The 22539-nt window shown below is 38.8% G+C and overlaps 1 protein-coding gene across 1 annotated transcript; it reads right to left on the bottom strand.

The window, feature by feature from the left end:
• Positions 1-4328: 4328 nt before the first annotated feature.
• Positions 4329-8493, bottom strand: LOC134797599 (cytochrome c-2). The gene is made up of 4 exons (XM_063769890.1): positions 8372-8493; positions 6873-6949; positions 5764-5872; positions 4329-4774 (listed from the first exon to the last, which is right to left on the bottom strand). Exons 2-4 carry the CDS (start codon positions 6942-6944, stop codon positions 4629-4631), a joined length of 327 nt encoding a protein of 108 aa, XP_063625960.1. The 5' UTR covers positions 6945-6949; positions 8372-8493; the 3' UTR covers positions 4329-4628.
• Positions 8494-22539: the final 14046 nt, after the last annotated feature.

Genomic DNA, 22539 nt, shown 5'->3' on the forward strand with positions numbered 1-22539 from the left:
CTAATAAGGAAAACAAAACAAATATAAAAATACCGAAGTGAGAGTTACAAAAATAAATAGACAATTAATATATTAAATAAAATTGAAATACGTATATAAAAATATTATTAATTATATATTTTGGACACTTACCTGTCTAGAAGTTGAATCTCAGATTGGCATAATAGATCAGGCAATGTGCAGTCTTCTACACAATTTTGTCACCAATAAAAATATAATTTACAATATCTCTAACGGAGAGTTTGTCTAGTTAATGTAAAGATTTTGTATTTTAGCACTATTATTTGATATTCTAGCATTATCTTAGATCCACACACATTCTTCTTTTTCCCATCAAGCTGACACTGTCTGATACAGCTTAGAGTTAATGTTAGGTTTTTATGACATTATTGCAATATAAACCTTAATACCTGAACGTAGCGTATTCATCACGAAAAATAGAAACCCACGATTTTTAACGTGAAAAGTAGCGATAATGGCAGATATTTTAGTATGCAGAAACGTCAAATTGACAGTTAGATCTAGGTGATTGCCACAAATAAAAAAACAAATAAAGCCTCCTTTCCACTGAATCAGAGGGGCTACCGCGAAAACCGATATTCGCAAATTGCGGGGATCTTTCTCTTTTACTCCAATGAAGGCGTAATTAGAGTGACAGAGAAAGATGCCCGCAATTTGCGAACTTCGTTTTTCGCGGTAGCCGCTCAGACATCATTGTTTATGGTTTAAATTTGCTAAGGCCCCGTTCGCACGGCAGCTTTTTCAACGCGCGTTAAAAAAGCGTTTGAATGACGCAAATGGATAACCATGTATGTATTCACACGAAGGCGGTTTTTAAGCGCGGCGCTTTTTTATCGAGCACTGTTCGATTTTCGGCGTTGAGCGTTGGCGTCAAATTGAATAGAGCATACGGAACTCCGTGTATCTGTTCTCACAAGTGTTAAAAAAGCGCCGGCGCTGCTGTCAGTTGGCTGTCAAGTGTCAATTTTTGGTGTCAATCGTCAAGATTATTATTAGTTTCACCTTAAAAATGTCAACTTATGCTTACAAATTCCTGAAATATTCAAGCTATATTCAAATAATACGTCGTAATAGCAAATAAAGTATGGCTTTGCTGAGATGCGTACGTGGCATTACGACTCACAAGTGATTTTTAAGCGTTCATATGAACACAAATATTGGAAACGGTAAAAAAGCGCCAACGTCGGGTTTTAACGCAACGCTTTTTAAGCTGTCGTGCGAATGGGGCCTAAAGCTCCTACGAGGCATAGTCTAATAAAACATGGTCTTCCATTCCCAGAGTGACACGGGCCTACGTCACAACAACATGGCCGCTATATATAGCGCTATCGCATATTATCATATAGCGCTGTCGCATGATGACGTAGGCCCGTGTCAGTTAGGTGACCTAGAAAAGACGGGAATGGAGTACCAGGCGGAGTATATTATTATACCATGCTACGAGGCTTTTTGGCTTTCTACCACTGCAACTATGGAAGGTAGAGTTATGAAAATCAATCTTCATTTATTAAAAACCGTACTTACTAAATTAATTACTTCTATACCTCCATGACTGCAACCTTGATATAGTCTGTCAATAGAAAAACCGGCCAAGTGCGAGTCGGACTCGCACACGAAGGGTTCCGTACCCGTTTATCTATAAAAACCTTAGAGAATATAACCAACGGAGACGCCATGTCTATAATTTTCGGTACAAAATAGTCTTTGGGTACGGAACCCTAAAAAGCGGCAAATTTAAAAAATGAAGGCGTGAAGGTTAATCTTCCCAAAGAAAGTTTCAATTTCGCGTCTTGTTCTACTGATAAAGTTGTTTGACCGGCTTTAGTTTCCGATTGCCAACAAAATTGATCTTGATTAGATTCGGAATGGTATTGAATCGTCTGAAGCTCAGCTGCCAGCCGTGTACCCACAATTTGGTTGCCAACCACCTACTACACGGTCGGATCTGCTTACCAAGATCGTAGTGATCGACAGGCTTGTTGCCGAATGTGTAATAGGGTTTTACCTGCTTCTGAGGTTCTACCGCTAACATCGAAAATTGTTATCCGCCTCTCTATCGCTCTTGCATATTCGACCAACACAGAAGCAGATACCGTCTTTCGATGATGGTGGTAGGCAGTTGTAGGTAGCCCGCTCCGTGCGCGGAAGCCGCATGCAGACGAATAAAGTTACGTATGTATTCACTATAAACATTTAGTTTAGAAACTCTTCTGGTCTCTTGCCAAAGCTATCCAGGGAAATTTCTGCACGCCATCTTTTCCGCCACTGCACATGGGAAATGATTCATTGGCCCACGACGCAAAAGACAAAGCCGACCTTCTGGGTAAACTCTTTGCGTCCAACTCGACTTTGGATGACGGGGGATACGCGCCGCCGACCATACCGCGGTCCGAGAGCTGTATGCCGGATATCCGGTTAAACCAAAGCTCAGTGCGTAAAGCACTTCTTTCCCTCGACACTCATAAGTCGAGTGGGCCTGATGGAATCCCTGCGATTGTGCTGAAGATGTGTGCTCCTGAGTTGGCACCGGTCTTAACGCGTCTTTTCCGGCTCTCTTACACTTCTGGCGTAGTCCCAACCTCGTGGAAGTCAGCTTTGGTGCACCCGATCCCTAAAAAAGGCGACCGCTCAAACCCGTCCAACTACAGGCCAATAGCTATAACCTCCCTTTTCTCGAAGATAATGGAGTCCATTATCAACTGCCAGCTCCTTCGGTACCTAGAGGATCACCAGTTGCTTAGTGACCGACAATACGGTTTCCGTAGAGGCCGCTCGGCTGGTGATCTTCTAGTCTACTTGACACATCGTTGGGCACAGGCGATCGAGACAAAGGGTGAAGCATTGGCTGTTAGCTTGGATATTGCGAAGGCCTTCGATCGCGTTTGGCACAAAGCACTTCTTTCGAAGCTACCATCCTATGGGCTTCCCGAGAAATTATGTGTATGGGTCAGTAGCTTTCTAGCAGACAGAAGCATAAAGGTCGTAGTTGACGGTGAATGCTCAGAACCCATGTCTGTGAATGCTGGTGTCCCCCAAGGCTGTGTGCTATCACCCACGCTATTCCTTCTGCATATCAATGACATGCTGCAAATCAGCGGCATTCATTGTTATGCTGATGATAGTACAGGTGATGCCTTTTACACCAGCCGCACCAATATTTCTCGGGAAAACGTCATCGAGAGCCGGAACAAACTTGTGTCTGAAATTGAGACTTCCCTAAAGGAAGTCTCTGAATGGGGTCGACTTAACTTAGTCCGTTTTAACCCTAGCAAGACACAGGTTTGCGCGTTTACCGCGAAAAAGTTAGAGTTTGTCGCGTCACCTCGTTTTGAGAGCACTCCCCTGAGTGCCGCAGCCAGTATCGGAATCCTTGGTGTCGACATTTCGAGTGAAGTCCAGTTCCGCGGTCATCTAGAGGGTAAGGCTAAATTAGCCTCCAAGAAGCTCGGTGTGCTCAACAGATCGAGACGGTATTTCACACCGGCCCAGCGCCTACAGCTTTATAAGGCGCAGGTTCGCCCACACATGGAATACTGCTCTCATCTGTGGGCAGGGGCACCCCAATACCAGCTTCTCCCTCTGGACCGCATCCAACGAAGAGCGGCTCGAATTGTTGACTGCCAGCGTCTTTCGGAACGGCTTGACTCCTTGGCGCTGCGTAGAGATGTAGCCTCGCTCTGCATTTTCTATCGCATGTATAACGGGGAGTGCTCCGAGGAATTGTTCGGATTAATCCCTGCCGCTTCTTTTCGCCATCGCCCTACGCGACAACATTACCATCTTCATCACTTGGATGGTTGGCAGTCCTCAACTGTGCGTTTCTCCAGAAACTTCCTGCCTCGCACAGCCAAACTGTGGAATGAACTGTCGCCAGCGGTATTTCCGGACCGATACGACCTACAAACCTTCAAGAAAAGAGCGTACTCCCATCTTAAAGGCCGGCAACGCGCTTGCAACCCTTCTGGTGTTGCGGGTGTCCATGGGCGGCGGTAATCGCTTACCATCAGGTGATCCGTCTGCTCGTTTGCCTCCTATTTCATAAAAAAAAAAAAAAAAAAAAAACAGAAATCCACGATCCACGTGTTTCTGAAACAACAGAAACAGTTGCGGTAAACACTATTTTGTTTATCGCCAAGTTAAAAAAAACTGGCATTTGACTGTAGGTACTCGTTTCCATCCTTCTGTATTGGTACATAAATTTAGGGATTAAAATCAACAAAGGGAAAATAAAGCGAACAATTCTTTATTAATAAAATAAATAACTAAACAATGTCTAATCTCTTGTACATAATACAAATAAAAAGCTATTTGGTGATAACTATTAATAATTTATTAACATTTAAATCACACTCACAAGTACTTAAAAATTGTGAATAACATCTTATGTTAGCGCGGTGATCATCTCAGAACACCTTAATAAATAAATGTCTGATCACATAATTACAAGTATTACCCTAGGTATGCTGACATGAAATAGGTAACTATTGTGCAATAACATTGCAAATACATTAGTTAAATGATACTGATTGGGCTATTCACAGAAGAAGATTCCAGTAACATAATGGAAAATGCTTCTGATTCTGTAATTTTCCTAATAATTTATATGATTACTTAGTCGCGCTCTTGAGGTACGCGATGAGGTCCCCGCGTTCGTTGGGCTTCTTCAGACCGGCGAACACCATTTTGGTCCCGGGGATGTATTTCTTGGGGTTCTCCAGGTATTCGAACAGGGTGTCCTCATTCCAGGTGATACCTGTAATTTAAATAATGATGCTTATTTATATTATGTTGTAACAAGGTACCTTTTATACTATACATCTTATAAAACGCCACCCAAATATTTAAGGAGCGTTCATTGTCAAAAGTGGCGTGCTCTTGTTTCGGAGAGACCCTTAAGACCCTCTTTGGGTCGCTGAGCCATATTAGTTAGTTCTTCATTGTCAAAAGACAAGGTATTTTAAAGTAAAATGTTTTAATATGGTTTTAATACATTTTTCTAGCTTCATAAGAAATTACGAGTAAATATAAAATCATTTTCTTTATTTTAAATTCTTTGCTTTAAAATCTTTTCTATGTATGAAATATTTAAACATGAACTTCGCACATTGTCCATTGCGTAAGACAACACGTCATCAATGTTGATTGCATACGATTTCAACACTTCGTAACTACACGTGGTACTTATCGATAAGCTCGAGCCATTGGCGTGATAATTTACTAGCAACTACAAGTTTTGCCACTTCAATACACATTATATTCCAATGTTTAATTTACTGCTTTATCAGTTAAGCAACCTTATCAACTTGATGGATGTCACTTGATGATTAATGAACAATGAACCTTGTTATCGTCATCATGCTTAAGACAAGTTGACATAGTGATCTTGAAATTAATAAGGTCAACTGGGGCTCATCAGTTCAGTTCAGACATACTCATGACATGAAATTCGCGAGATTTTTAACCTTTTTGCATCATGGCTTGGACGTCTAATGAGTAGAATTTTGTGCCGACGTCAATTCTCTCTCAATGTATGTAATTATTTGTTATATGTATTGTAGTGTATTGAAATATGAGGGTTCTTCTACAATACCCACATGCATTTCTGGGAACTAGTTCAGCGTTCAGTGAACGCATTCGCATGTAGAGCACATGCGTACAATGTCCGAATTTCGGCAATATTATTGCGATATTATTTATAATCCGTCATATGATTTGTATCTATTTATTTTAGTAATAACTTACCCTTGGCTTTGTTGGCATCTGAGTATGAGAATCCGGCGGCCTGTCCAGTCTTGCGTCCGAAGAAGCCGTGGAGGTTGGGGCCTACTTTGTGTTTGCCGCCAGCCTCTACCTGAATTTACAGAAAGAAGAAGTTAATAAATGTGAAATAGTCAGATTATTATTCAAACAGTAGCCCCTCATTTTTGAAAAAGAATTTCAAAAAGAATATAATTAAGAGCCCATCAACCTGCACACTAGCGCCATTGTTTCATCGCCGCCGCACCGCCAACGTTAAATTTAAATAATCACGAATATTTAGCAGTGGCGCTAATATGCACGTTGATGGGCTCTTAACCCTTTAACAGCCAGAGTCTGATATATAAGACATTACATATCCAGCTCATTTCGCCACTCGCCACAGTCTGATAAATAAGACAAAGATCTGATTTGGTTTTAACAGCACATTTATGACTCCCGTACCTATGCCAACCTTACTCTGCATGGTACAATTACTGTTGGTGGTGATACGAGCATGCTCGATCAAAAATTGCTGGCCGTTAAAAGGTTAATATATTTTAGCCGAAATAATGTAATAATGTAAACAATAATGAGTATGGTGACATCAATGTCAAGTTCACAATTAAATACTTTCTGCTGTCAGGTTGCAAAAGAGTTTGCAACTTAAAGAACACTATAAAAACCAGTTGACAGAAAATACTGTGACTTGTGTTGGACTTGTGTGAGTGGAGAAAACTCGGGTAGAAAATTATGTTTAATTGACAAGTGTAAAAGATAACATTGAAAGACTAAGAGGAAAAAGTGTTTATTTGTGTTATGTTGGTGTATTTAAAGCTGTAATAGGTACCTAAGTATTAGCTGTAACTAAGGTAAGTCTTTGTTATCTATCCTATCTTTGTTTCCTATTTACTATGAGCCAGATGGCTCTTTGCTGGTTAATAATTGGTTGCTATTGACAGATGCAATAAGAAAATTTAAAGTTTGGGATACTTGAAAATGGTAACTGCATGAGAATGTCTAAATGTGCTCTCCTTGAATTTTACTGCTTTCACATTAGGCTATGCTGTGCCACTATTGTTGCTAATAAGTTTCTAGTTGGACTGAAAACTTACTGTGTGGCACTGTGCGCATCTCTGGACAAAGATCTTCTTGCCATTCTCAGCGTTTCCTGCAGGTACGCCCATTTTTCCTGAAATATCAAATAAAAAGTAATTTAGCTACTGAATTCAATGACATAATATCTAGATCTAAAAAAAAATTATACTAATCTTAAACTAAAATACTAAAAAATATCTCCCTGCGGCATGGTGTTGTAGATGCTGGCAGCATTTCCTCGCTGTATTGCAAGACTAATTCTTTGAGCGACAAAGATTTAGCTACTTAGATTAAAAACAAAAGCTTTGTTGATGTCTTTACAAGGGTCTAAAGGTCTGACTATAATAGGAATTTTGTAGATATTGAACAGTTATTAGCACTGATAACCGTTATGAGTATTGTTGCAATGTGACAAGGTTTAACAATGGTCAAGTAATATGTTACTGTTATGGGTCTACCACCATTTACCTGAGGCTGTTGGTAAGACATTATTATGGTCAATTACAGAGTCGATTTGTATTGCCCAAGAATTATTTATTTGGAAATAATAGTATCAGGTCAGGTTAGATTATCTTACTGTTAGATTGGAAAATGTGATTCATTTTTACCATATCAATAATTAATTATATTAAAATTAGCACCACATTTAAAGAAAACAATCCACCATTGTTCAGGTATGACTAAAAGAATACAACTAGTTTAGCCTTCAATTATGTTTCAAATAAATCCGGTTACAACTGCTCATAACTGCACTCACTATAATTATTATACCCGTACCCGCTTCTATTCTCTTCACAATTAACTAAAATACAAACCTAGGCAAAAACAAGAAATAGAACCAAGGTTCCAATAGTAAGTACCTACTATATTCTTCATATGAATGACCTTTAGTTATCAATTTCCTGATTACAAGTACCATTTCCTTAAGGAAAATCAATAGATAACTTATGTTGCGTAAATGACCATGGCTTTATGTAACGAAGGTTAGATAATTGGGATTTCCACAGTACATTTTCAGTCTCAAGGAAAAACTATATTTATATAATATATATGGTATGATGAAATGTTGTGAGATCAGTGTGAGATATATCCAAGTTTGTTCGAAGAATTAAGAGTTTACAGCTAAATATTCTTCAACCTGCTTACCAAATTAGATAACACTGGCTAGTGGTATTTTTTACAAATGGGTCAGGATCAATGTCACGCGTCTTTGGAAGTCCAAGGCACAAGGTGTCGTAATGTCACAATTACGTAAGCAACTAAAGTTTGAAATAAGCTCAAACTAAAAAGAAATTACATCAGTATAGTAACAAATAAGACGAAAATAGTGCTGTCACATGTATTTTAAGCCAGAATTTTGGCAAAACATAACCAACTATAAAATAGTTTTAGGTTAGGGCGATGATTCATTGATTACCGCGAACCCACTTCCAATATGCATATCACTGAATAAACACTTACTTTACTTTAAAATGTAAGTAATATAATTAAATTAATAAATTATATCAGTACTCACTTTATGAAGTTGGGGAGATATAGAACTACACGAACACGGGCGAGTCAATTTTCTCAACTGGCTGTGCGATTCGGTTCGTGGCGCTGTGATCACACGACAAAAACGAGGTCTGTCGAAAATACACGAACGCTACACGTGGGTGCGCAGAAACGACCTATCACGACTATCTGCATCTCTTTCGAACGTCAATGACGTCACAAAAAAAATAGTTTGTATATTATATTAACTAATCACTCTTAATAAAGAGTGTTCTTAATATTTTTTACAGAAATAATATTTTATTTCACATTACCTGCTAGTGAATACAATAATTCTATATTATTATTCTTATGTTATTGGTGTTTTTATAATTTAACGCTGACAATACTCAACAACATCAGTCAGGATGCTCCAACTATAGTTTTGAGTGTTAACAACAGATGGCGGTAAGAGTAATGTTATTACAAGCTTTTATTTGACTTGCCCTTGTATGTTAGTTAGACTGTGGTGAAATCTTGCAAACTAAATGTAAATTTGGTCCAGTTCCCGATTTCCGATTGAGCTGAAATTGTGCATATATACATATACTATGTAAGTAAATCGGATGATAATGATAATATTGATAAATTGATAATACAAAATTATGATGACATGGAGCTGATCTGATGATGGAGACAGGAGGGTCAATGGATGGATGGATGATGGACTAGGTTGAGTATTAAGTGGTATCCAGACGGGCCTGATCAAATCGGTCGATTTGATCAGGAAAATAATTGGCGCCAATCACCAATTTTAGATTTATGGTGATATTAGAGTCCTCTAAATTGAAAAAATGCCCCAGAACGTAAATACTGGCGTCACAAATTGGTATTCTTGCGTCCGCACCTCATTTTATCGGTAATATCGGTCATTATCGGCGGTTGAATTCGGAGAGCCAAATTGGTGTTTGCGTCCGCACGTCCTGATTCGATCGGGAAATTTAATCAGATTGGCGAAAAATTTACTAGTCTGGATACCGCTTTAGTTGCCTGTTGAAAGAAAAGTACAGTCAGCGATAAAAGCTTATAGGTAACTACGAAAATTTTAAATTTTGCCAAAAACACCTAAGTACCTACTCAGTTAAACTATGGATGCTGACATTTTATTTCATCTGATAAAGTGAAAAACCTGTAACCTAAAAAACTTAAAAAACTACCCACAAAACAAAAAAATGATTCGTAACCGTATGCAGTGAAACTAGTACTATTATTTATTCTGTGGTGAAACGGCCACAGTTGGTCAGTTAGATTACTTACAGGCCTATTCGGATTTCGAGATAATCACAAGATCTTGAGACGATTTAGAGATCAACTAGATCTACATTAGATATCGACTAATTAATGTGACTTGGATATCTAAGTCATAACTTGTCGAAATCGTTCAAGAGGACCTCCAGAATCGCGGAAACGTCAAATTTGACATATCTATCTTACAAATATCTTTAAATTATCCGTATCGTAACTTGTTAAAGTCTAGTAGAAATCTAATTCATTTTCCGAATCGAGCCGTTAGTTAAAAAGTGTTGCTGCCTGTAGGTACTGGGCAGGTCTAACTTCTTCAAGTTTAAAATAGCAATAGCTCTATAAAAGATTTAGTTAGCGAGTATGTATGTACGGCGCCTACGCTTCAAGTTATAATGGGAAAACTTCGTCAGCATTTAAGGCGGTCATTATTGGATTTACCTCAAATACTTTTCTTTTATTTTCCTTTCTTATTTTCACATGGCTTTCATTAGTAAATTGCCTACACGTGTACTATGCTGCCAACGTGTGTAGTATGGCACTATACTATAAGAGTGCCTAAGTTTGTAAATTAAGTTTTTTTTTTAATTTACTGAACGAACTAATTAAAGGCCTGTTAAAGTTTCCAAAAACACTGAGGTATACTTCTTCTTAGTCGGTACACTCTTGCCAGAGTGGTCGTGGTCATCATTGTGAATCTCGATGAGTGATGATCTTGCTAATACGGCGCCATTCGTCGCGGACTGCAGCTTTCCGGGTACATTCGTAAACCGAGCACTTAGTTGCGGCCTTGATCTGGTCTGTCCATCTCATTGGTGATCTACCACGTGGCCTGGTGCCTTCGACCTTTCCCTGCACTACGAGACGCTCTATGGAGTCATTACCACGACGAGAAACATGGCCGAAGAAAGTCAGAATGCGTGACTCCACTGTGGTTGATAGATACTTACATAACACTTTAATATTGTAAAAATATATTTTTTTATCATCATCATCATCATCATATCAGCCATCAGCCCTTTAATAGGTATCACTCACTGCTGAGCATAGGCTTCTCTTCTTTAGTATATGTATATTCATATTAGTATAAGGTGGCCAGTTATTGACACCTTGCACTAAAAATTAATTCTCTTTATAGGTGAAGAGAATTTATTTTTAATATAAGGTGGCCAGTTATTAAAGAATGGCCAGTAATTGACGACCGAAACCACAAACTTGAAATCGTCTGAATAAACCATTAAAACATTTTTAATGGGTATATTCGATATCGAAAAACGAACCAATCCCAGTGAATAATTGCGCGTCATTAAAATAGCCCAAATTATCTCTACGGACACGTCAGGCAGATTACGCGTGGCCCTTGATAAGGGTTCCAGTTCCAGTCGGGAAATTGATTCGATACACCGCCCTGGCCACGGATGTAGGGAACAATAACGGCAATGCTTCAGTAGGGGTCCCTTTGTTTGACATAATTATTGAAAGTCATAATGTAATGATTGTCAGATTATCATTAGTCATAATTCTGAAACCGTTAACTTTTTAGGATTTTCGTAGGGTTATCCTATAGATAGGTTAGGTTTGTTTTATGGCAACCCTGTAAAGTTACGCGTTTCTGAGAAAACCAAATTATGACTAACGAAAATGTGGGCAAACAATACATTATGACTTAAAACTTTATGGGAAACAATAGAGACCCGCTTTAGTACTACAAATACATGATTTGGTAGGCGTGTGTGTACCATGCTGTTTTTAATTACTTAACCGAGATTTATCAGGTTTATATATGTGGTCGAGCGAATGCCTATAGCTTTCAGTGATTTAAGGTGCCCACAAAATCAAACCTAAAGGCCCAAGTACAGAATGCCATCGCCGGCCATTCCAAGGGACGCATTTATGCGTTAGAATGAGCAAGTGATATTGCTATCTCATTCTACCGCATGGCTGCGTCCCTTGGAGAGGCCGGCAATGGCCCATTGTGTACTGGGGCCTTAAGGAAGTTAGAGGTAGGTAGGTACCTCAATCCTTCGACGCGTGTTGTGCCTAATAGTGATAACACACTATCGCACAATGACCTTGGTGCGGTGCGATAGTGTGTTACGGCCCTAAAGCCTGCCTCTGCCTACTTTGTAGGTTATAGATAGACGTACCCAACTGACTTATTAGGTTTCTTATTAGGCTGTCTTATTAGTATAATAAATATTTTTAACATATTTGTTTTTCACTATTTCTATATTGATACTTTGTTGGTTTCGGTTAACTGCTAGAAGTACTCGGTCAGAAATCTTTAAATAAGGGTGGTATTCTATTTGTCCAATATCTTTGTCCAATGTGTATATGCGTCCCTCATTTTGCTTAGTGAGAGAGTAAGACGCAATGCACATTGGACAAAGAACGCCGCTGGCCCATTGTGTACAGGGGCCTTAAGACAAGATAACTGCAAACTTAGTTGCGGCGCCTCAATTAGCTTTGAATCCATGATGTTAACTGAAAACGACTAATCAGGCCATCCACGCTCTAATAACCGGTTCCACCATAGGTACGAGTCGGTATATCCACGCCCGGTTACGTTTAAAGGTTCCGTGAGCGCGGCGTGATCGTTTTACATATGTGTATATGTAAAATCGGCGCGCCCCGCTGATGGCTCCTCTACACGATGGGCCAACGCCGGCCACTCCAAGGGACGCATTTATGCGTTAGAGGGAGCAAGTGATATTGCTATCTCATTCTACCGCATGGCTGCGTCCCTTGGAGTGGCCGGCGTTGGCCCAACGTGTAGAGGAGCCATGACGCGCCGCCCGCAAAACGCGCCTGTGTGACGGAGCATTGAAGGCTCCTGTGTGACGGAGCTTTAAAGGCTTTTAGGGTATGGGTAGGCAATAGGCATTACCATTATTTTTTTATATTTATTTGTTAGGTAGCAGTTTACATAGGCATAACATGTTACATATTAATAAATATTATACCGGGCGAGTATATTTAGCTTACGATTAGGCAAGCAGGGGATAACTGGCCTACTTTTTCTGTTGCACCAGGGTGCCTTCTTGGCATCTTGGTGTCGCTCGGACAAATTCCCTTGACCTTCTCTCTAATGAGTAATGACTTCGAGGTCATAATAAAGTCTTTTAAGTTTAATCTATTTAATAGCTAGAATAAAACGTAATTGAATTAAGTGAAGTTAATTATTACCAACTTTTGAATTTAAAATTATTTACCTATTTGATATTACATTTTGACCTATGAACTTCTAGAAAACAATTCGTTACCTATTCGAATAATCTACATCTACATGCAAAATTGCGAATCCTACTCTTTACTGCACACCTACTTCTGGCGTTATTCATAAATGTCTGTCAACTCTAACAAGCTCTAAAAAGTGTTTTAAACTTTAGGAATAAGAGGGTTATAATTTACATCCGAGCAAATCTAAGCTCATGCTACATCACAGAACAACAATGCTATTGACCAGCACCGCATTATTAAATTTTCGTACGGAATTCCGGGTCAAACAAAGCGTCGTTTGGACTAGGTAGGTATGTTACGGTCTAGCTAACCGTTCGTGAAAATTTCCTCCGGTCTATGGTTCGTTTGGATCATTACTACGTTAGTCGGATGGTTACACGCTTTGATATTCCCTGGAAAATGTCAATTCGATTCGATTACTTACACATTTGGCCCCGTTATACACTGGTACGCAAGCTTGCAAGCTATATATGAACCATTGAGAAATATATGTAAGGAAAGAGTGGTAACTCGATACATCAGTTTTCTTACCATAACGCGACTTATTTCGTAGTCGACGTCTAGCCTCAAGTAGCGGAATTTAATCAGTACTGCTGGTCGACAATAGATGTCGAGACGAACGATAAGTTTAATGCTCAACAATTTTCACCTAATATTATGATCGGTTTAACCGGAACTCTATTTTCAACTCCTTGTGCTTGTAATATTCGTTGGAAATTGTTTTATCAGTATGTGCATTTTTCGTCAGTAGCGAAACTTGTGACATCTGGTATCAAGTAGACCGCTACTACCGTAGGTACCGACCTACAGATAAATCCACTACTTGACGCTAGATGTCGACTACGAAATAACTCGCGTTTTGGTAAGAAAACTGATGTATGGAGTTACCACTCTATTTACTTATATTTCTCTATGGCCACATGGAACAGGATGCTAACACGAGCTAAGGAGATTTGTAGGAGTTAAATAGTTTATAAGCTAGCTAACTACCCCATTTTACCCTCTATGGGTAAATTTATCATTTCTTACGCTGCGAGTGCCAGCCAGCGAATGTTAGTGCCAGCTAACTACTTTCACAGGTAGGGTTACCAGTTGCACCTACATGAGATGATGCCAATAAGAATTATACAGTACTTGCCGATGAAAAATGAATTAATTGAACTGATGCGCGCGGCTATAGCCTAATGGCCACCTTCGTGCATTCCGACAAAACCATTGACGTATATCTCAGGACGGGGCTTACGGGCTATAATAAAAGTGCTTGTTGAGCATTGTCACTAACGAATTGGAGCCAATAGTGCAGTATAACGCAACTAGTTGCGACCAATCACGCGCGTGATGCAAACTCATCAACCAGTCGCGTTGTAGCGGTGTCACACCGCTGTACTGGCCCCATTCATGCACCATTCTTATTGCCCGTAAGGCCAGTCCTGAGATATACGTCAAACAAGACAAGGTTTCCGATGACGCGCCCGCGCCGCGCATCATAGGCGTGACACCAAAGGGTTACAAATCCTAAACGTTTTCTAAATTACTTTCTAATTTTTATTGTTAAAATCCTCAGTACCTATTGATTAGTTTCCTGGCATTTATTACTATCGTGTCAAAAGAAGCACTGACTTTTGTTAACCCTATCCATATCTCCTCCTGTAAACGCCGTCCGGCCTAATTTATGCGAGCTCGTTTCTGTAAACTTTAAATATTATAGTCCATGGAACCGTTTCGTTTACCATAAACAACTTTGTTGTGATTACATTTTACTTTAAACGTTGGTTTCGGTAATATTTCGCGGTAAGCGAAATATTTAAATTGAATTTTGTTTTAATCTCACGACCACACTAATTCTTATATCAAAGACTTTGAGTACTTAATCTAACTTTCTTTGGTTTCGCTAGCGTTAATTTGATTTTAACATGAGAAATGAGTTGTTTCACTCCGTTTTATTTGAAAAACCTGTTGGTTATAAATTCGGGCTTTATCTAATAAATGAAAAGTTGTCTCTCCTCCTATTTTTATGTCTAGTTTTTTATCATCTAGATTTCTGACAGAGTTGTTGAATTCTTTTCGCATTAAATTTATAATATAAAAAGTTGTTGTGTTGGTATTTTGATTGACCGGTAAGCCCCTCTAACGGTTCAACTATACGAAGGTTAACAAACAGATGTAAAAATCGTAAATTGCACTTTCATACAAACTAAACCCTGTTCCACCCCTCAAAAGATAGGATAGATATTACCCCAGCCCAGAATGCTATTCCAGTGTGGCAAATTTCATCCACATCTGTTCACCCATTTGCGTAACAACAAACATCCTCATAAACTTTCACGTTTATAACATTAGCAGGTTTCTGTATATGTAAATAACAAGGAGAGCTTGGGACCTATTCTTCAGCGAGCTTTTTAACTCCTGTTTTATTTAGATATGCAATCCTCTTTCCGGTTTGCTGCAACATGGTTCACGGCGCCTGCATTTTGTATGTATTAGGTAGTATTCGTAGAAACATCTTAGCTTCGCTGCAAGTTGACAAATATTCTGCCAAGAAGACATATTCACACGTTATGGTTTATTCTGTGAGTCAATGAATAACAAAATGTATAAATTGGGTACTGAATTCGCTGGCTAGAGATTCCTCAGATTTGGAAAGGAGTAACAATCAATTATTCATTAGTGAAAAACAAAAGCTACAGCTTAGCAAAAACATGCTTGAAAACCTGAGTGGCAAAATTAAACTCATCAAAAACACGACGGAATGTACCTATTAAGACGATAGGTAGGCCCAATGCTCTTGAGCGTCTGGGTGGAGCTAAGCGCTCTGTACCCGCACCACCCGCTTACCCCGCTCACTGCGATCGTACGTGAATTTTGTATCGCTGCACCGCCACGAGGTTCAAAGAATAAGACACAGCCCAGAGGCGCGCAGTTGGCGCTATACTCGTATAATCTTTTGTTTGCAGATATTTTGTTGTTTGAGTATGAGTAGATCATGCATTTAGTGGAGGTCGTAAATGACATTTCACGGTTAATACGACTCGCGTCCCGCTTAATACGCCAAATGAAATGATATTATTATTATATATTACTTACCCATCCCGTTACGCACCGTGCACGTTTGTGTAATTGACATAACCGTCGTATTGGTAGAGTGTCATTCTATGAAACTATGTAATCAAACTTGATGAATGAATGAATTTACTAGTAACTTTTGTTTACATAGTTAGCAAGTACCATATAATGATACTCTATGCAATACGCCGTTAGCCAACATTTTTTAATGTGTTTATTACCTACCTTAGGTTTTTTGTTTTGTCTAATATCTAAAATTATCTTTTATCGGATCCTTATCGGCTTAAGAATACGACGCCATCGCCATCTGTTTGACCGTTATGGACCACGGAGTGCAACCTATCGCTCCCATATTTATTTGCAGTCAGTTACTCCACGACTTTCTAGCTGAACCTATCGTGGTAGCTTTGAACGAGGAGGTTATGTCGCTCCGTGATTTCTTTGTACCTAGTACCTACTGCTATACTGTTTACGCTTGTGCTCGGCCCAAGTGCAGCCATAAGGCTAGAGTCAGACCAAGAAAAGTCTGCAGCGGATTTGATAGCCCACGCAGTGCAAGTGTCATTTATGCGTCATAATTTCATAGAAGTTTGACGTTTAAAATAACACGTACACTGCGTGGGCTATCAAATCCGCTGCAGACTTTTCATGGACTGACTCTAATTTGTTGTGGCGTAATTACACTAAATCAATAACGCAAGGACGTTTTAGTGTTTAAAGTATTATCAGTATTAAAGTAGTATCAGATGACCGCTTCCCATCAGGCGGCTCATTTGCTGACTATCAGATAAAAAAAAGCAGCCAAGTGCGAGTCGGACTCGCCCATGAAGGGTTCCGTAGCAGCAAGTAACATAATAAAATTGCGGTTTACGATTTATGACGTATTAAAAAAAACTACTTACTAGATCTCGTTCAAATTTTCGGTGGAAGTTTGCATGGTAATGTACGTCATATATTTTTTTTAGTTTTATCATTCTTTTATTTTAGAAGTTACAGGGGGGGGACACATTTTACCACTTTGGAAGTGTCTCTCGCGCAAACTATTCAGTTTAGAAAAAAATGATATTAGAAACTTCAATATCATTTTTGAAGATCTATCCACAGATATGGGTTTGATATCCCCACACGTATGGGTTTGATGAAAAAAAAATTGAGTTTCAGTTTCTAAGTATGGGGAACCACCAAAATTTATTGTTCTTTTAACATTGAAAATGTTTTTTCGATCGCATCAGTATAGCCCTCCAATAGGGAATATTACTGCATTGTTCTTCCGCCAGAGTGCATGACCGATCCATATAGTAAACAGTTTTTTGACAATTTTGACAAGTCTTTCAAATCGGGATTAAAATATAATTGCTAAATATATTAATATAATTTAAGTTTAAAATAAGGTACAAAATATGTTAATACAATAATGCATCAGTGCTGCGTAAATTGGCTGTAGAAATCAAGGGAATCATTCATTTCCGAAAGATCAAAGTGTATGAAAGCTGTGGAAAGCGGCGGTACGTCGTAAAGCAAAAAAAAACCTCAAAGATATGTTCAGCACATTTTAAATCCGAAGATTTCATTGCATCTGGAAACTTTTCAGGTAAGAAATAATAGAATAACCGTCACATTTATTACCCAATTTTATTCTGAGCATAACTTAAACTCTTGTTATTATTTTCAGGATTATATAATACCAGGCGCGTTTTAAAGAAGGGAATAGGACCTTCCATCTTTCAGTGGACTAAAACGGAAGTTGTAATATCTAATCAAAGGCGAGAAGAGGCTGAAGCGAGTGAGGCGAAATGAAAATTAATACTTACACATGTTGAGAAATCTGATGACTTAGCTCCCTTTCTAAATAACCTTGCAACTGTGCAAAACTATATGCCTGGTTTTAATACAACAATATGTAACGCTCCGTACGAGACGGGAGCATTCGATTGTGGTGTTCATTATGTTGAAGAAGCTGTGGCCCAAGAAAACAGTGTAAATAACCCACAGTTGCAAAATTATATTCCTGATTTTAGTGAGACTGCAACTCAAAAAAAATGTTGTCTAATGTCCAATAATGTTTATGGCTCTGTGGGCACGACCAGTTACGATGACTCCTTTGTTTATTGATAAATTTGTATATAATAAAGTTTGATATGATTCGGAAACATAACACTTATAATCATTTATTCATTTAGGTATAAGTTAACAATGTAACAGTAGCATATTATAATCACGTTACAAAAAAAAAATTAAAACTAGACTAGACTAATGAGTCGACGAATACTACTTGTTTCAAGGCTTACGAAAACAATAACTTTTGATAAGTGATTACACTGCAGGTCGCCAACTGGATAGTTAGACACACAGCGGACGCTGGTTTTAACAGTAGGTATTAAGGGGCCCACCGATTACCAGTCCGCCGGACGATATCAGCCTGTCAGTTGACCGCAAAAGGCCACACACTAAACAGTTCTCTGTCAGTTTTCGGCCTGACGACTTACACGAACCGATAGTGTGTGGCCGCCTGACGATTCCAGTCAGTGCCGACAGATATCCGCCGGACAGTCCGTGGCCTCGAGTCCAGTCAAACACACATCATGAGGTAGCCGGCCGGCGATCGACACACGTTACAGCATTAGTAAATTCTACTTTATTCCTAGTACTTAAGAGTTCTTAGTCCCTAAAATAAGCATACGACTTTTTGTCTTCGAACATCACGGGTCCAATACTTAATTTATGACGCTGATATTTGCTTGTAATTTCATACACAATTTTAAGGCCAGTAGACCTTATTAACCTTAAATACGGTAGGCCTTCTGTCAAATTGAAATAGAATCAGTAAAAAAAAACAGATATGTACGTTAGTAAAATTCAACTTTAATTCTAGTATAGTTAGAGTTCATAGTTGGTTCATAGGCATCATTTTAATTTTAAGGCATGAATACAACAATGCGAAGGTTGCATAGTATCTAGTTTGTCAAGACTTTTCTTTATTTATCATGTTGTTACCTCGCAACTGTTGTTTACTGTCAGTCAAAAATAAATGTCATAGAGAGAATTATAACATAAACCTTATTTTTTTATCTATTAATTTTAAATGTGACATGTTATTATAGTATTTGCATGGCTTATATATTTGAAAATACAGACTTGATTATTGATTGCTGGAAGAGTAAGTAACCGAGTAAAAAAGGAGCAAACGTTGAAAGATTCAAATAGGGAAATTAGCGTCCCAATATAACAACACTGGTTAAAATTTTAATAGTTCTCAAGACAACGCCGGGAGGTATAGCTTCGATGGCGTTCACGGCAGCTAGCAATGAAAAGACTAGCTATTGTGCGTTTTGATTCCGCTATAAAGACACGTGGTAGAAACACTAGCGCAAGTATGGAGGTACCTGCTTAGACAAGAGATAAGACCTACGCTTGAAATTCTTCAGCTACAAGTGGGATCCGAATTATGACATCATTAATTCATTCCGTTTTAAGTTAAGAGAATATCTGGAGCAAACTGTGTTCGGAGTTACAGAGCGTGGCGTGGCGATATTACCTACCCGAAATTCTCGTAATATGTGACAATTATTACAAAAAAAGGATATGGAGTCACAAGCTGCAAGCGGTGGATTCAACATACTTTTACTTACACCGGCTCTTATTTAGGTACTATCTATGTATACCAAATTGAAAAAAATGAAAATACTTTACTGTTATGTTTTTGTTATATTCATTCTACTCTTTTAAACCTTTTCTACATAATATTAGGTCTACTTGGCCGTTACCCGAGTGATTTTTTTGTTTGATACCTTGTAATAAATAATTTGGCCAAGCCCGAGATAGCTCGAGGCATTTAGTGTTCCGCTCGCATCGTTATATTTTACAGAGGTTGTTTGCCTGTTTTTAGGATTCCGTATTCAACTACCCTATAGGAACCCTTATAGTTTCACAACACTTGTAGTTTTTACTATATATTTAATATATCATTAATTCTTCTTCGGCGGGAACGGACTCGATTAGATGCATAGCCTGCATCAAAAGTACGTCGCGGGGACGGTAATTTGTGTTTTGGGAAAGTATCCTATGAAACTCAGTGACACATTCATCCTCGATGTAATCATTTGCAAGTATATACGAAAAGCGAGCCATTGTATTCGACAACAACCTAGTGCGTAGGTGCGCCTTTGTGGCACATACAGTAAACAAACCACATTGACACATCACACGTCAAGTCAATCACATGGCCTAATACCGCGAAACAAGAAAATCGAAATTTCGTTATCTAATCTCTCTATCACTCTTGCATATTCGAGCGATAAAGAGGCAGATAACTAAATTTCGATTTTCGCGTTTACCGGTAGGCCCTTGTTAACAAACCGCCTTGATGCATCAATGTCATATTTTATTGTCTGTGAAAACTTGTCAAAAACAGTTTAAGGCACAGTATGTATAAGTTAGTCTATGAATTTACTGAGTCGGTAGTGCTGCACTCTGGCGGCAGAACATTGCAGTAATATCCCCTTTTAACCAGGTTTCACTATAGTAGTCAAAAATATGTTTACATTTTTTGCCTTATTACAAAGGAATAAGGTCCAAAAGTGTAAACATTATCTTTGACGTCGACTGTCCATTTTGATGAAAAAATTAAACTAGTTGAAAAACATGAAACTGAAGGCTCTCGACTGACAGCAGATGACGGCCAACAGGCCACCGGCCGGCTATCTGATAATGTGTGTGTAAATTGGCCTGCAGGCCACGGACTGTCCGGCAGATATCTGTCGACGCTGACCGGAATCGACGAGCCGTAGTTCGAATAGCCGTCAGTCTAAAATCTGAAGTAGAACTGTTAATGTGTGGCCTTTTGCGATCAACTGACAGGCTGATATCGTCCGGCGAACTGTCAATTTGTAGGGACCTGTCAAAATTATATCAGACTATTGCCGGCGGACGGCCGTACGGTGGGAAACTGACGACTCGTCTGTAGTCGCAGAGGTGGCAGCAGACCATTGCCGGCCGGCAATAATCGCTTATGTTTGTGGACGTTATTGGTCTAGGACGGCAGGCCGCCCGATAAGGCCAGAGACTGCAGGCGGACTGGTAATCAGTGGGCCCCTTTATCTTTGTAAGGACTCTATAGAAAGTGTAGGTCGTCAGTGTAAATCTGAGCTAGAATTGATGTCTTTAAATTTATCCGGCAATGGCGTGAATAAAGATTTTGAGCTGTTGCCTTCAGAGTAACCTGTGTAACCACTTTTTATGCTACCAAAGTTATTATGTTCGTCGTATAGGGTAAGCCTGGAACAAGACAAAAGTAAAAAATTACATTCTGAAAAATGGAATTAAATAGGTTTAAATTTGATTAAGTAAGTAATTAACACGCTTTTATTAGGTCGACCGTCGACATGTATGTAACTATGTAATGGAATCTAAGGTAACTAATTTAACTTTCTTCCAAGGATCGTAGCGTCATAAAAATTGGTAGCTGTATGTAGTTCTGATGACAATACAATAATATGGTACTGTCGAATTGATTTGATGATGGAGCCGGAAGATATGAACTGGAACTTCATGATGGAACATCGTATCATAGCTGTGTTTGGATTTGTTAGAAAAGTCTTGTAATGAACTTTGGCCACGATTAGGTTTCAAGGTCTGATGATGAAGCCGGAAGATAGGCACTGGCATTCCATGATGGAATATCGTATCATAGTCGTTTTTGCACTTGTGAGAAAGGTCACGTTGGGCTTTGAACACGATCAGGCATCAAGCGTGTTTTTCTAGTGTTTTTTAAACTATTAATTTATTTCGTTTTAGGCTTGCACCACGTTCCACGTTCCCGAAGCAGCTTTTTAAGTTCTTCGACCTTTAAATGTCCGTAGGGCGCCATATTCACAGTAAAAGTAATTAAATATGATTATTAAAATTATGTACCTATTATAATAATTTACTTAATTACTTTTCACTTTTACTAATTATTTGTTTATGACATGACAACATGACACCATGACATGATGTGTCATTGATGATGTCAACGAGCTTTCCATAGACTATAGAGCTTTGTTTACTGTATGTCTAGTGGCGCCACCTACACAGAGCTTTGCCTAATATTCCCTATTTCAGCCAGAGTGAGACATCGCCCTGGTCTCGTGAGTTTTAGGGCTACATGAATGGTTCAGGTCTCAAAAGATTCGTCTTAGCAAGGGCTACAATATGGTGATTTAAAAAAAGTCAAAAACCCTTTCCGGAAATCTCAATAATGTTGAAAAATGATGCAGTTTTCGGAGTCTTTTCGCACTAAATCGACAATTTATCGAAAAAGAAAAGCGATATCGAAAAAATGAAAAAAAGCCCTAGGGGTATTGAGTTAGGCTACATTTTGAAAAAAACCGGACCTTTCTATCTCTTACGGTTTATGCTGTGGCTTATCCTTTATGTAGCGAAATGTCAGGATACCGCATGAGGCGTGCGCGGCGCGGGATACCTATACATACTATACAAGTAGTATGATTGAAGTTTGTTGATTATTGTATAGTTAAAGCTTGATATGTTATTGCAATAAATATAAATGGTGATTTTTTTAAATATTCAAAAATATTTTTTTCGTCCAAAATTATTTAGATGGTTTAA

The sequence above is a fragment of the Cydia splendana genome, chromosome 15, assembly GCF_910591565.1.
Source record: "Cydia splendana chromosome 15, ilCydSple1.2, whole genome shotgun sequence".
Taxonomy (NCBI): Eukaryota; Metazoa; Arthropoda; class Insecta; order Lepidoptera; family Tortricidae; genus Cydia; species Cydia splendana.

Excerpts from the sequence above, each read along its gene's own strand:
- LOC134797599 (XM_063769890.1), bottom strand. The coding sequence starts at position 6,944 with ATGGGCGTACCTGCAGGAAACGCTGAGAATGGCAAGAAGATCTTTGTC. Across the intron at positions 5,873-6,872 it reads GATGCGCACAGTGCCACACA|GTAGAGGCTGGCGGCAAACA; the intron begins GTAAGTTTTCAG and ends CTGTAAATTCAG. Across the intron at positions 4,775-5,763 it reads AGATGCCAACAAAGCCAAGG|GTATCACCTGGAATGAGGAC; the intron begins GTAAGTTATTAC and ends TTTAAATTACAG.